The sequence below is a fragment of the Ahaetulla prasina genome, chromosome 4 (assembly GCF_028640845.1).
Source record: "Ahaetulla prasina isolate Xishuangbanna chromosome 4, ASM2864084v1, whole genome shotgun sequence".
In the NCBI taxonomy this organism is placed as follows: Eukaryota; Metazoa; Chordata; class Lepidosauria; order Squamata; family Colubridae; genus Ahaetulla; species Ahaetulla prasina.
Genome location: NC_080542.1, coordinates 4,089,732 through 4,104,821, shown reverse-complemented (window position 1 = coordinate 4,104,821; position 15,090 = coordinate 4,089,732). Strand labels below are relative to the sequence as shown.

Genomic DNA, 15,090 nt, shown 5'->3' with positions numbered 1-15,090 from the left:
GACGGCGGCAGTGTGGCAGGGTCACGTGATCCTCTTTTGCGACCTTCTGACCAGCAAATTCAAGGAGGAAACGATTCACTGAACAACCACGTTACTCATTTAACAACTGCAGCGATTCACTGAACGACCGTGGCAAGGGAAGTCGTAAAATGAGGCCAAATTCACTTACCAACATACAGCTTGGGCTCACTTGTCATAAGTTGAGGATGCCATTTGCCAAGCCGCCTGGATTTTGATTTTATGACTGTAGGGAATGAATGGTGCAACGGTCATAAATACGAGACCCGGTCCTAAGTCGGATTTTTTTTTTCCCCAACTTGACACTAAACGAACCGTTGTGAGTTTCAACTTGTTCGTTGAACTACTTGCAGAAGTATTAATTCGTGACTAAGCGAATGGTCGTAAGTTGAGGGACTACCTGTATTTCCCAGTTAAATGTAGGTAGAGCGGTCACCGAGCTGGAGGCTCTACGGCCCAACATCTGCAAGCAAAAGGTTATGCCTTAAATGTGCCGATTGGAGCCCCGTGCTGCTGGATACGGGTCAGCCGGCCGGCTTTGTCAAGCCTGATCACCCCTGCAAAGGCGGTTTATGGTGACCGTACTGCCAGGGATGATGGGTTTTGCAGTCCTACAAAAAGCTGATTTATTTCCCTGAGGAGATTCTGAAGCGCTCGTATGCTGCTTCACGGCGTGGGTCGATCCCTCTTAACCTCTGAAAAGCGGACAGAAAGCTGCAGATGAGATTATCGATCGATCCTTGGTTTAAATATCCTTTAAATCTGACTCCCGAATCAAGTGGGTTCCCTTGAGATCAGTTCGAAGCCGGGAGGTTCTCCGGCGGTTTGCAGGGAAGGAGGCCTCAATATTGATAGTTGGTTATCTTGACTTGGGGGTGCCAGTTGTCCCCCGCGTCCAGGAGCCGGCGGATGTAGTTGGACGCCCCCAAAAGGACGTGCCCGACGCCTTGCATGACGGCGGATGCCACCCGCAGGATCTCCCTGGGGGAAAGAAAGAAAAAGGAGATTTCCGTCAAAAGAATTCACAAACATAGGGGGTACAGTTAGTCCTCGAGTTACGGCCACAAGGGAGCCCCAGGTTTCTGTTGCTAAGTGAGATAGCCTTAGGTATGACAGCTGGTTAGGTGACTTTGGGCCAATCACCAGGAGACTGTGAATTCTAGTCCCACCTTAGGCATGGAAGCTGGCTGGGTGACTTTGGGCCAATCACTAGGAGACGGTGAATTCTAGTCCCGCCTTAGGCATGGAAGCTGGCTGGGTGACTTTGGGCCAATCACTAGGAGACGGTGAATTCTAGTCCCGCCTTAGGCATGGAAGCTGGCTGGGTGACTTTGGCTGAATCACCAGAAGACGGTGAGTTCTAGTCCCACCTTAGGCATGAAAACTGGCTGGCTGGCTTTGGGCCAATCACTAGGAGACGGTGAATTCTAGTCTCGCCTTAGGCATGGAAGCTGGCTGGGTGACTTTGGCTGAATCACCAGGAGACGGTGAATTCTAGTCCCGCCTTAGGCATGAAAACTGGCTGGCTGGCTTTGGGCCAATCACTAGGAGACTGTGAGTTCTAGTCCTGCCTTACGCATGAAAGCCGGCTGGGTGACTTTGGACCAATCACTAGGAGACGGTGAATTCTAGTCCTGCTTTAGGCATGGAAGCTGGCTGGGTGACTTTGGCTCAATCACCAGGAGACGGTGAATTCTAGTCCCGCTTTAGGCATGGAAGCTGGCTGGGTGACTTTGGCTGAATCACCAGGAGACGGTGAATTCTAGTCCCGCCTTAGACATGGAAGCTGGCTGGGTGACTTTGGCTCAATCACCAGGAGACGGTGAATTCTAGTCCCGCCTTAGACATGGAAGCTGGCTGGGTGACTTTGGTTCAATCACCAGGAGACGGTGAATTCTAGTCCCACCTTAGGCATGGAAGCTGGCTGGGTGACTTTGGCTGAATCACTAGGAGACGGTGAATTCTAGTCCCACCTTAGGTATGGAAGCTGGCTGGGTGACTTTGGCTCAATCACTAGGAGACGGTGAATTCTAGTCCTGCCTTAGGCATGGAAGCTGGCTGGGTGACTTTGGCTCAATCACCAGGAGACGGTGAGTTCTAGTCCCACCTTATGCATGAAAGACAGCTGGGGGACTTTGGCTCAATCACCAGGAGACGGTGAATTCTAGTCCTGCCTTACGCATGAAAGCCGGCTGGGTGACTTTGGCTCAATCACTAGGAGACGGTGAATTCTAATCCTGCCTTAGGCATGGAAGCTGGCTGGATGACTTTGGGCCAATCACCAGGAGACGGTGAGTTCTAGTCCCACCTTATGCATGAAAGACAGCTGGGGGACTTGGGACCAGTCCCTGTCTCAGCTCAACCCACCTCGGAGGATTGTTGTGGGGAAAATAGGAGGAAGGATGATCAAGAATGCTTGCCGATTTGAGTTATTCATAAACGATCATAAGGCGGGATAAATAACGAAATGAGTGGAAGCATCGACAGGGCCAACTGTCAAACTTGCCTCCACAGTTGCCCGCAACTGCTTTCGCTTGCAGTTGGTCAGTGACGATAGGAGGGTGTGTGTGAAATTCTTGAGGGCAGCAGGGTTGGGGGAGCTAAGGAATGCACGAGAGCCTTCTGTTGCCGGGGAAACATTATCTATCAAGGTCAACTTATGAAGAATGAGCAGCGCAGACAGTTTCCCCCCAAAACAAAAGAATTGAGCTAAATTGGTGAACTATGAACTGTGGGTGGAACGGAATTGAAAAAGGGCGTTTTATCTATGTGGGTTTTCGTGGGAAGATCCCAAAACCGACTTTACTTCGGCTGTGCCTAGATGCATCTTTCAATAAAGCTACGCGCTTGGTTGATCTATGGCTACCCTTTTTGCCGTCACGTGGCAAAACTGCGGGTGAGGGTAGGGGTGAGCACTTGCGTGTGCCCACACCCATAATTCAATGCCCCCTTGTGCCCCTCCCGCATGCGTGCGCGACCTCCCATGCTCCCTCCGCTTTTAGCACGCGATGGCACGGTGGGCCCGATAGGCCCATTTTTTGCCCTCCCCAGGCTCCAGAGGCATTCTTGGAGCCTGGGGAGGGCGAAAATGGCCTTCCCCATCAACCTGCAGGCCCTCCGGAGGCCGGAAACAGCCCCTTTCCTGACTTCCAGTGGGCCCGGAAGGCCGAAAATCAGCTGGCCGATGCGCGCTGGAGTTCAGCTAGGGCAACACTTGTGTGCCCACAGATATGGCTACACGTGCCACCTATGGCACGCTGTTGTGGTCCGCCAGCAGCCTGCGGAGCTGGCAATGAAATCGGACAGAGATCAGGCTGAGGTGGGGCCAGGGCCATTGGGAGTGATGAGGCAGAGGAACAGGAGGAGCCTGTTCCTAATGCACACATGAGAAGAGCTGCCAGAAGGCAAGAGCAGCTAAAGCAAAGAGGACAACTCGGGAGTAAGGCCAGGAAATGATTGGCCCCTCCCATAAGGCTTTAAAGACCAGCAACGGGATTTGGGCTCTTTGCCGGAAAACAACGTTGGTAGCTGCATCTTCTGCTTCGTCTACGTCTTGCCTTTCTTTTTGTGACTTCTGAACGTTTGCCAAGAAAGGCCTTTGGCAGTTTGCCTAATTGGACCAAGGTTTGTGAGATAACTGAGGAATTTGGGTTGGGAGGAATTTGTTTTAATTTAGTTGGAGGACGCTGGGAATGAAATAATTCTCAGCTTTTCGAATAAAGTTTTTTTTTTTTTCACGGACTGAGTTTCCTACTACCCACTTGGGCCTGGGTCACAGCACACGTGTGCCATAGGTTCGCCATCACAGATCTATGGTTTCTTTTGATGAAATGTGCCAAATGGGACGGTCGACACCAACCTGCAGATGGGTTTATCACTATGATAACTGAAGTGCCTCTTTAACACCCATTTTTCTTCTTCTCACATTTCCACACGAAGATTCCTGCGTTCTTTCCAACCTGTTCCGTGAATTGGTGGAAACTGTTCCCCGGAACGCTCTTGGGCCATCTCCAAACCTCCCTCTGCATTTTCTCCCCCGGGAGGGCAAGGAACCAGGCTCACCGTAGAACCTTCTTGGGTCCCAGGCATTTGAAGTCGCAACTCATCGAGTAGAGGCCGTAGAAGGTGGCCGAGATGTTCAGGCTGCCAAAAAGATCCCGCGGGTTCAGCTTGTAGACGTCGAACGTGATGCGGGCGATATCCTTGCTGTTCCGTGGCTTGTCTCCGCTCAGGCCGAAGGAACGACTGATGTTCTGGGAGGGGGAAAAATAAGGTGGTGTTACCGCATGCCACTTTGGTGCAATGCAGGAGTGGTGCGGTGGCTTAGAGGTGGCACTCTCTCCCCTCACAATCAGGAGGCGGTGAGTTCGATCCTAGGTAGAGGCAGATATTTCTCTCTCTGGGCACACTGAGAATGTATCTGCCGAACAAAACTCCGCATTGGCAACAGGGAACGGCATCCGGCCAGTAAAAATAATAATAATAATAATAATAATAATAATAATAATAATAATAATAATAATAATAATAATAATAATAATTTAATTTGTATATTTATATTTATATTTGTATATTTAATTTGTAAACACTCAGCTCCATTCAATTGCCCAGACTCCACCCCGCAAGGGATTATGGGGTCATTAAAAGAATATATGATGACTGGTGCAATGTAAATGGCCCATTCCAAGCTGGCTGGGATCTCTGGCTCTTGATATTACAGGACACCTCAAAAGCGCTGGTTGAGGAAATTACAGTAGGTTTAAATTCCTGCTGTTAGCCTCTTGAGGGCTAGCAACATGTGTTGTCCTAATTTAAATACATCCCTTTGGAATTACTAAATTGCTGGGTGATTTTTTTTTAAAAAAGAACTTCTACTAGTAATAGTATTGTGGCCTTAATTTTGGACATGGAGACGATGAGATCTAGTCTTGCCTTAGCCATGAAACCACCTGTCAATCACTAGGAGACAGTGAGTTCTAGTTCCACCTTAGGTATGAAAGCTGGCTGGCTGACTTTGGACCAATCACCAGGAGATGGGGAGTTGTAGTCCCGCCTTAGACCTGAAAACTGGCTGGGTGACTTTGGGCCAATCACCAGGAGACAGTGAGTTCCAGTCTCACCTTAGACATGAAAGCCGAGTAGATGATTTTGGGCCAATCATTAGGAGATGGTGAGTTCTAGTCCCATCCTAGGCATGAAAACCGACTGGCTGATTCTGGGGCCAATCACTGGGAGACTGGGAGTTCTAGTTCCACCTTAGATATGAAAGTCGGCTGGCTGATTTTGGGCCAATCACCAGGAGATGGTGAGTTCTAGTCCCGTCTTAGATATGAATGATGCCTGGGTGACTTTGGGCCAATCGGAGACTGGGAGTTCTAGTTCCACCTTAGATATGAAAACCGGCTGGCTGATTTTGGGCCAATCATCAGGAGATGGTGAGTTCTAGTCCCACCTTAGATATGAATGGTGCCTGGGTGACTTTGGGCCTATCACTAGGAGATGATGAGTTCTAGTCCTGCCTTAGGCATGAAAGGCAATTGGGTGACTTTGGGCCAGTCTCTCTCTCTCTCTCTCAGCCCAACCCACCTCACAGGGTTGTTATTTTCTTGTGAGGAAAATAGAAGGATTAAGTATTTTTGCTGCCTTGCGTTACTGGTAAAGTAATAAAGGCAGGATCGGACTCTAATATATAATTCAAGCAAAGGTGAAATTGGGATCCCAACAAGAAAAATGCACACCACACCAAAGTAACCAAAGAAAGTGTTTGTGTGAAACCACAAAAACCAAAAACCCCAAATTGACAAAATCCAATTGTAGCAGATACTTTTACTGTGGCTTGGGGTTTGCTTTTTTTTTTTAAAAAATGCACCAAAGGCATTTCCTGCCAGTTTGATGTTTACCACAAGTGACAAAGGAGTGCTGAGATGGCAGAAAACCCAAGTTTATGAAGAAATAAGGGCAGGGAAACCAGAGACTGGTGTGGTTGGATTCGGTCATCACTCAAATTGAGCTGGAATACCTCCAAAATTTATTTCTCGCCTCTGACCCCTTTGATGAAGGTGAAAAATAAGAAACGGGTGCGCTTAGAATAATTTGGTGAGTATAAAGGTAAAGGTTTCCTCTCGCACGTACGTGCCAGTCGTTCCTGACTCTAGGGGGCGGTGCTCATCTCCGTTTCAAAGCCGAAGAGCCAGCGCTGTCCGAAGACGTCTCCGTGGTCATGCGGCCGGCATGACTCAACGCCAAAGGCGCACGGAACTCTGTTACCTTCCCCTATTTTTTCTACTTGCATTTTTTACGTGCTTTTGAAACTGCTAGGTTGGGACAAGTAACAGGAGCTCACCCCGTTACACGGCAGCACTAGGGATTCGAACCGCTGAACTGCCGATCTTTCGATCGACAAACTCAGCGTCTTAGCCACTGAGCCACCATGTCCCCTTTTCGTGAGTATAGAAATGACCAAAAGCTGGTGAAATGGAAAACCAACAGTGGAAGTTGTATTAGAACAACAGAGCTGGAAGGGACCTTGGAAGTCTTCTAGTCCACCCCCCCAGTTGTCCAAAGACAGGAGACCTTATACCATCCTGGAAAAATAGATGCCCAATCTTTTCTTCAAACTGAGATAGATAGATAGATAGATAGATAGATAGATAGATAGATAGATAGATAGATAGATAGATAGATAGATAGATATAGGAAGGTAGGTAGGTAGGTAGATATAGATAGGTAGAGAGAAAGCTAGAGAGAGAGAGAGATAGATGATAGATGATAGATAGATAGATAGATAGATAGATAGATAGATAGATAGATAGATAGATATAGGAAGGTAGGTAGGTAGGTAGATATAGATAGGTAGAGAGAAAGAGAGAGAGATAGATAGGTAGATGATAGATAGATGATAGATAGATAGATAGATAGATAGATAGATAGATAGATAGATAGATATAGGAAGGTAGGTAGGTAGATATAGATAGGTAGAAAGAGAGATAGATAGATAGATGATAGATATATAGATGACAGATCGATATATATATATATATAGAGAGAGATAGATGATAAATGATGATGGATGATAGATAAAGATAGGTAGAGAGAAAGATAGAGAGATAGATGATAGATAGATGATAGATCGATATAGATAGAGAGAAAGAAATAGAGATAGATGATAGATGATAGATGGATGATAGATAAATATAGATAGGTAGAAAGAAAGATAGAGATAGATAGATGATGGATAGCTAGCTAGCTAGCTAGCTAGATAGACAGATAGATAATGGATGGATGGATTGATAGATGATAGATAGATAGATATAGATAGGTAGAGGGATAGCTAGAGATAGATAGATACTAGATTCATAGGGGTGGAAGGGACCTTGAAGGCCTTCATGTCTAACCCCCAGGCGCTCAAGGTAGGAGATCTTCTATCATTCAAAATGGATTCCAATCTTTTCTCGATTTGAATGGATAACACCCACCTTGCCATGAGTCCACTTCTGTCCTTTCTGTAACACCATCAGGGCTGTGTTGTCTTCCAGGATTTGGAAAAATTCCTCTGTCTCAACCAGGGTCCCGTCTTCTTCCAGCACCAAGAAAACAATGCCGGAGATCAAGAGGGTCTCCCTGGCCTACAAAACAAGAAACCGACCAAGCTGAGGCACAGAAGGGCGAAGACACATCCCCCCCTCCTTAAATTGCTTCTTTGATACGTTAAATATGTGCATTAAGATTTTATGCCCATTCACAGATGGGAAAAGAGAGGTTGACGTGGAGTGACCTGCTGCTAATTCAGAACCTGACTGTCAGGGTTCTGACAGATCCCTAATTAACTCATGACCCTCGAGCCAAGTTTCAAAAGAAATCCAGTTATTTATTACGAGCAACATGTCAGCATCTACCCTGAAGTCAACTCTGCCGCTGTGTCATAAATCACATTCTCCAACAAGGCACTTTTGCGGGCTGTAGGAAACACGGCTCACAACCCGGCTCTGGTAATCTGAGATCCAACTTGAGGAAGATATGTGTGGAATGTACTTTTGAACCTGGCTGCTGAACTGCTCCATCAGTCCTCCCCTCTTTCCTGCCCATGGCAACTCGACAGCAGACCAGGAATGCTTTGCGAGTTGACACCTGATCTTCAAAATAGGGGTGTGTGTGTGTGTGAGGGGAGCATTTTCTGGGAGACAAAATAATGATAATAATCAACACAAACGTATCTGCTATCTTGGGTCATTGAGAAGAACCCGCTAGGCCAGTGGTAGTCAACCTAGTCCCTATTGCCCACTAGTGGGCGTTCCAGCTTTCGTGGTGGGCGGTAGGGGTTTTGTCCGATACTGAAGCACTTTCCTTTTTTTAAATTTAATTGACTTTTTAACAAATTTTCATAGCATTATTTAAAAACATTTTCATTAGGTTTTCATAAAATTCCCCGTGACAATTTAAATTTCTGAAAATATACTATTTGTATCGCCCGCGCATAAGTTTAGTTCATGTTACGTAAGTGAAACTAAATGGCGCTATAGTGTGACCACAAACAAAAGAGCCTCGTCTCAGAATAGCTTGCGCATCTCCCCCCACACCACCCAGCTGTAACAGACAAGCAGAGATGGTAGCCGGCGCCCCCTCAAACCCAATCCATGATGTGCGAGAGGCATGCGCAGATGATGATACACGGCATTCCACATTACTGTGGAACCGGTGGGCGGTTAGAAAATTTTACTACTAACAGCGATACAAAAGTGGGCAGTAGGTATAAAAAGGTTGACTACCCCTGCGCTAGGTGGACAAAAACATCAAATCCAGCATTTTTGAACCTCTGGCCGACGAACCAAAATAATAATTATCGAGGAGTTTAAAACAACAAAAACCACACGAAACATTCCAAGTACATATACAAACCTTGTTAAGTAAGTCTTCCAAAGTGCTTGCCATTAGTCCTTTGCGGGCGTTGCGTTTGTGATCGCACACTCGGAATGGCCGTTGGGGCGGAGGGCTCGGGGTCCAGACCCGGCGGGAGATTTCCGAGCCTGCATTGGAGACCGACCTGTTTTAAGGGAGAATAACAGAATAACAGAGTTGGAAGGGACCTTGGAGGTCTTCTAGTCCAATCCTCTGCCCATGCAGGAGACTCTAGACTATTCCAGACAAATGGTTGTCCAGTCTCTTATTAAAAACCTCCCGTGATGGAGTACCCACAACTTCTAGTGGCAAGTCGTTCCACTGCTTAATTGTTCTAACTGTCAGGAAATTTCTCCTTAGTTCTAGGTTGCTTTTCTCCTTGATTAGTTTCCATCCGTTGCTTCTCCAGCCTTCAGGTGCTGTCGTGTCCCACTCCTCCTCTGACGGCCGGGTCTGGGAAGTCTGTATCAAGCGTTCCCACGAAGTCTCTGCAGCTTTGCCAAATTCCTGTCAGAGTTCTCAGGACAGGCAGGAATCCAAGGTGTGACTTCAGCAACCAGATGAGACTTTGCCTGACTCAAGGAATGCCAAAAAGCAGATCCTTTATATAGGCCATGGGGTGTGGCTCCATGACTCAGCACTCATCCAGGCCTGCCCCTCCCTTCCTTTTGCTGATGTCGCCTCTCCATTCTCCGGAAGCGGGGATCTGTCCACTGTGTCTTTTCATCTTCCTGCTCTGCTGCCGGCAATTCTAGCTCGTGGCTGGCTTCGTGCTCACACGCTGTAGGGAGGTTTGTTTGCTCAGTCTGTCCGGGCATGGTGCCAAGGCTGGGGGCTGGAGGCATGCCAGGCCGTTCCTCTTCACTATCAGTCTCTGGCTCAGATAGCAGGAGATAGGAGGGGCCCAGCTGAGGAGAGGAGGGCGGGCGAGGCACAACAGGTGCTTTGGAGAATAGGTTGACCCTCTCTTCTTTGGGGCAGTCCCTCAAATATTGGAAGACTGCTATCACATCGCCCCTGGTCCTTCTCTTTGTTTGACTAACAGAAAAACAGGATTGGAAGGGATCTTAAAGGCAGGGGTGAAATCCAGCAGGTTCTGGACAACCGGAAGCGGAAATTTTGAGTAGTTCGGAGAACCGGCAAATGCCACCTCTGGCTGGCCCCAGAGTGGGGAGGGAATGGGGATTTTACAGTATTCTTCCCTCAGGAGTGAGGAGGGAATGGGGATTTTGCAATATCCTTCCCCCGGGAGTGGGGTGGGACTGGAGATTTTGCAGTATCCTTCCCCTGCCATGCCCATCTAGACACACCACGCCCACCAAGACACGCCCACAGAACCGGTAGTAAAAAAAAATGGATTTCACCACTGCTTAGAGGTCAAGCAGGAGACCCTATACCATTTCAGATAAATGGTTGTCCCATCTCTTCTTAAAAAAACTCCCATGGAACACCCACAACTTCCAAAATTCCACTATTTAATTATTCTCACTATGAGGAATTTTTTTTTAAAATTTGCATTTATATCCCGCCCTTCTCCGAAGACTCAGGGCAGCTTACACTATGTTAAGCAATAGTCTTCATCCATTTTTATATTATATACAAAGTCAACTTATTGCCCCCAACAATCTGGGTCCTCATTTTACCTACCTTATAAAGGATGGAAGGCTGAGTCAACCTTGGGCCTGGTGGGACTCGAACCTGCAGTAATTGCAAGCAGCTGCTGTTAATAACAGACTGTCTTACCAGTCTGAGCCACTCAAGGACCCTATTTTCTCCTCAGTTTCTAGTTTAGATTTCTCCTTCATTAGTTTCCACCTATTGCTTCTCGTCTTGCCTTCAGGTGGCTTGGAGAATAGGTGGACCCCCTCTTCTTTGTGGCGGCACCTCAAATATTGGAAGATCTCTATCATGTCACCCCTAATCTGTGGGGGCTCCCACCCTCTGGAATGAACTTCCCCCAGGACTCCGTCAACTTCCTGACCTGCGAACCTTCCGCCGCGAGCTTAAAACACATCTATTTATTTGTGCAGGACTGGACTAGAATGTTAATTTTAAAATTAATTTTAATGGGGTTTTATCATTTTAATCGTAATTTTAAATTTTGACCCATTTAAATAAGTTTTTTAATTAGTGTTTTATCTTGTATTATATTTATATTTTTATCGGGCTGTAAACCGCCCTGAGTCCTTCGGGAGATAGGGCGGTATAAAAATTTAATTAAATAAATAAATAATCCTTCTTTTCGTTAGATTAGACAACCCCAATTCCTACAGCCCTTCTGCGAATATTTTAGCTTCCAGTCCCCTCATCATCTTTGTTTCTCTTCTCTGGACTCTTTCCAGAGTCTCAGCATTTTTTTAATATTGTGGCAGCCAAAAGTGGATGCCATATTCCAAGCGTGGTCTAACCGAAGCATTATTAGGACAACAAAGACTGTTCTTTCTGCGCCAACTCAGTAAGCTCAAACTGCCCAAGGAGCTGCTGATTCAGTTCTACAGAGGAATGATTGAGTCTGTCATTTGCACCTCTATAACTGTCTGGTTCGGTTCTGCAACCCAACAAGAAAGACACAGACTTCAGAGGATCATTAGAACTGCAGAAAAAATAATTGCTACCAACCTGCCTTCCATTGAGGACCTGTATACTGCACGAATCAAGAAGAGGGCCGTGAAAATATTTACAGATCCCTCACATCCTGGACATAAACTGTTTCAACTCCTACCCTCAAAACGACGCTATAGAGCATTGCACACCAGAACAACTAGACACAAGAACAGTTTTTTCCCCGAAGGCCATCACTCTGCTAAACAAATAATTCCCTCAACACTGTCAGACTATTTACTGAATCTGCACTACTATTAATCTTCTCATCGTTCCCATCACCAATCTCTTTCCACTTATGACTGTATGACTGTAACTTGTTGCTGGTAATCCTTATGATTTATATTGATATATTGACCATCAATTGTGTTGTAAATGTTGTACCTTGATGAAGGTATCTTTTCTTTTATGTACACTGAGAGCATATGCACCAAGACAAATTCCTTGTGTGTCCAATCACACTTGGCCAATAAAAAATTCTATTCTATTCTATTCTATTCTATTCTATTCTATTCTATTCTATTCTATTCTATTCTATTCTATTCTATAAAGCGGTACTAATGCGCCACGTGATCTTGCAGTGTGGTGTAGCGGGGCATGTGCAGAGTGTCCAGTGGAAAACACACCTTCCTCTTCTACAGTGCCATGAAAAATGTCCTTCGAGTAAGACTTGCCCGTCCCTGATTTTTGAGAGATTAGCCCCAATGGGCTCCCCAAACAGCCACAATTAATCAAGATTACCTGGAGCTGTTTATTACAGCAAGTATTGTTCCTTAGCTGTGGAGATAAGAGTCCAAATTCCAGGTAGTTTTCTCCAGAAAGAGGGGGGATGGAGTAGTGATGGAGTAGCCCAGGAGATACTCCCTTTAACACAACCCTTCAACTAGAAGACCACGGACGGAACGAGCTTTGCTTCCTGGTTGAACCTAGCTGTGAAATCTTTGTCAATAACCAGGAGGTCAGAAAGTTAGTTTTTTTAAAATTTATTTTATTTTGTCACACAGTATATATAAGTGTAAGCATGAAATACCTATACAATATATAAGTATATATATAAGTATGAGTCTGTAATAACTAAATTAATTGGATATAATGAAAGGAAACAATAGGACAGGAACTGTAGGCACTCTTGAGCTCTTATGCACGCCCCTTACAGACCTCTTAAGAATGGGGTGAGGTCAATAGTAGACAGTTTTTGGTTGAAGATTTGAGGATTTTGGGAAGAGACTACAGAGTCAGGTAGCGTATTCCAAGCATTAACAACTCTGTTACTGAAGTCATATTTTCTACAATCAAGACTGGAGCGGTTAACATTAAGCTTAAATCTATTGTGTGCTCGTGTATTGTTGCGATTGAAGCTGAAGTAGTCTTTGACAGGAAGGGCATTGCAATAGATGATTCTATGAGTTAAACTCAGGTCACGTCGAAGGTGGCGTAGTTCTAAATTTTCTAAACCCAGGATTTCAAGTCTGGTGGCATAAGTTATTTTGTTGTAATCAGAGGAGTGGAGAACTCTTCTTGTAAAATAGTTCTGGACACGCTCAATTGTATTAATGTCCGAAATGAGGTGCGGGTTCCAGACAGGCGAGCTGTATTCAAGAATTGGTCTAGCAAATGTTTTATATGCTCTGGTTAGTAGTGTAGTGTTTCTGGAGAAGAAGCAAGATTAAGTTTACAACTCTTAAAGCCTTTTTTGCGATGTAGTTGCAGTGGGCTTTGGCACAATTGCACAGACGTATCCATGGAGCAGTGATGGTCAAGTACTCATTTCTAAAGATCTAAGTGCCATTGTTAACAACATTGCCAAGAAGGCACTAAGAGTTGTTAACCTAATCTTGCATAGCTTCTTCTCTGGTACTATTGCACTGCTAACTACAGCGTACAAAACCTTTGCGTGCTTACCGTCCCTGTCCTAATATTCCTTTTTTTTAACTTACTCTTTTTCATGTATCCAAATTATGTTTATACTTTTACCGGTAATCTTATATATCATTGCAATAAATAAATTAATTAATAAATGAAATAAGTGGGTTTTTTTTTTTAGCTTCCGAAATACAAAACAAGCCAGATCCTACCTTGCAATAAGCCAAGATTGGCTGAATGCTGCAGCTATAGAGTTGGGCTTATTAAGACTAAGGATTACCTTGAGGTAAGATGGGGGGGCTTATAAAATTGATAAACAAACAAACAAGCAAAAAAATAAATAAATAAACCATTTAATCTGAAAAGGTGACTATCCATTATTTCTTGACTTGGCACGGTATGAATATTTAGTTCTCTTCCCCTTCATTGTTGTTTTTTCCAAGTGTGACCACTTTAAGATGGCCGGACTTCATCTCCCAGAATTCCCCAATTCTGAGGAATTCTGGGAATTGAAGTCTACCCATCTTACAAGCATGGTGGCTGAAGAATTCTGGGTGTTGAAGTCCCTGCCCCATCTTAAATGCATGCTGGCTGAGGAATTCTGGGAATTGAAGTCCATCCATTTTAAACCACAGTGGCTAGGGAATTCTGGGAGTTGAAGTCCATCTTAAAGTGGCAAGGTTGGGAAATATTGTTCTAGAACAGGGATCTCCAAACTTGGCAAACTTTCAGACTTCTGGACTTCAACTCCCAGAATTCCTCAGCCAGTCAAGTTTTAACGTGTTTCCCAATCTTGCCACTTTAAGGGAGGGGGAGACTTCAACTTTGCTGGCTGGGGAATTCTGGGAGTTGAAGTACACAAGTCTTAATAGAATCGAATTTTTTATTGGCCAAATGTGATTGGACACACACGGAATTTGTCTTGGTGCATAAAGTACGGAGATCCCCGCTCTTAAAAGAAAATGAATCCAGAACGAAAAACCTCTTCCATTGGCAATCCATTTTAAACACGGACTCTGCTCCGAATTCGAATCTTCTTCAAGGGTTGGCCAACTCAGGGCCAAGATATTTTAATTTCAGATTCTGCTCACATTATTCCAGGCGTAACTTGGTTATCTCTCTCTCTCTCTCTCTCTCTCTCCCCCTTTTCCGCTTCAACGGAACCGACATTCTGCTGAATTGATCGCTGAAACAAGCCTTCTTCTGGGTCTCTTGAACCCCAACCAGAGAGCAAACAAACCAGGTTTGTGTAACACACCCTGTCCCTTTAACACAACCCCTCAACTAGATGACTACGGATGGACCAAGCTTTGCTCCCTCGTTGAACCTAGACGTGAAATCTTTTGTCAATAACCAGGAGGTCAGAAAGTTAGTTGGCTGTGCCTTCCTTGATTTCCCGCAAACAGGGGTGGGGATTTGGGGAAACCCCCCCCCTTCCATGTTCCCCAACATCCTTGGGTTGGCTGCTGTAACCTGTGAAAAGACGGCCTCTGCGACCGCAGATCCAACGAACCACGAATGTAGGCTAGATGTTGAGAGCTAGCTGGGGAAACCGGGATGACAGGAACTTCGGATGTCGAGACTTCCAAACCCCAACCTCTCCAGCCCCCCCTCCCCATCCCTCTCCCCCCCACCCATGAACTTACTTCAACAAAGACGAGGGGGCCAAGGCATTGATAAGATCCATGGTGCCCACGGCAGGGGCTGATGGGC

The 15,090-nt window shown here is 45.6% G+C and overlaps 1 protein-coding gene across 2 annotated transcripts; it reads right to left on the bottom strand.

Moving 5' to 3' along the window:
* CIDEB (cell death inducing DFFA like effector b) lies at nt 1-15,064 on the bottom strand. 2 transcript variants are annotated; one of them, XM_058181793.1, is made up of 5 exons: nt 15,024-15,064; nt 8,914-9,058; nt 7,494-7,643; nt 4,081-4,271; nt 1-999 (listed from the first exon to the last, which is right to left on the bottom strand). In XM_058181793.1, exons 1-5 carry the CDS (start codon nt 15,062-15,064, stop codon nt 861-863), a joined length of 666 nt encoding a protein of 221 aa, XP_058037776.1. In that variant the 3' UTR covers nt 1-860. The 2 variants fall into 2 exon arrangements, with proteins under 2 accessions (XP_058037776.1, XP_058037777.1); XM_058181794.1 differs by lacking the exon at nt 7,494-7,643.
* Between the last annotated feature and the right edge of the window lie 26 nt (nt 15,065-15,090).

What these genes read in the sequence shown, in the direction of transcription:
- CIDEB (XM_058181793.1), bottom strand. Translation starts at nt 15,064, where the DNA reads ATGGATCTTATCAATGCCTTGGCCCCCTCGTCTTTGTTGAA. An exon ending in TGGAAGACTTACTTAACAAG is followed by an intron (nt 7,644 to 8,913) that starts GTTTGTATATGT and finishes CTTGTTTTGTAG; the next exon opens with GCCAGGGAGACCCTCTTGAT. An exon ending in GGACCCAAGAAGGTTCTACG is followed by an intron (nt 1,000 to 4,080) that starts GTGAGCCTGGTT and finishes TCTTTCCCCCAG; the next exon opens with GGAGATCCTGCGGGTGGCAT.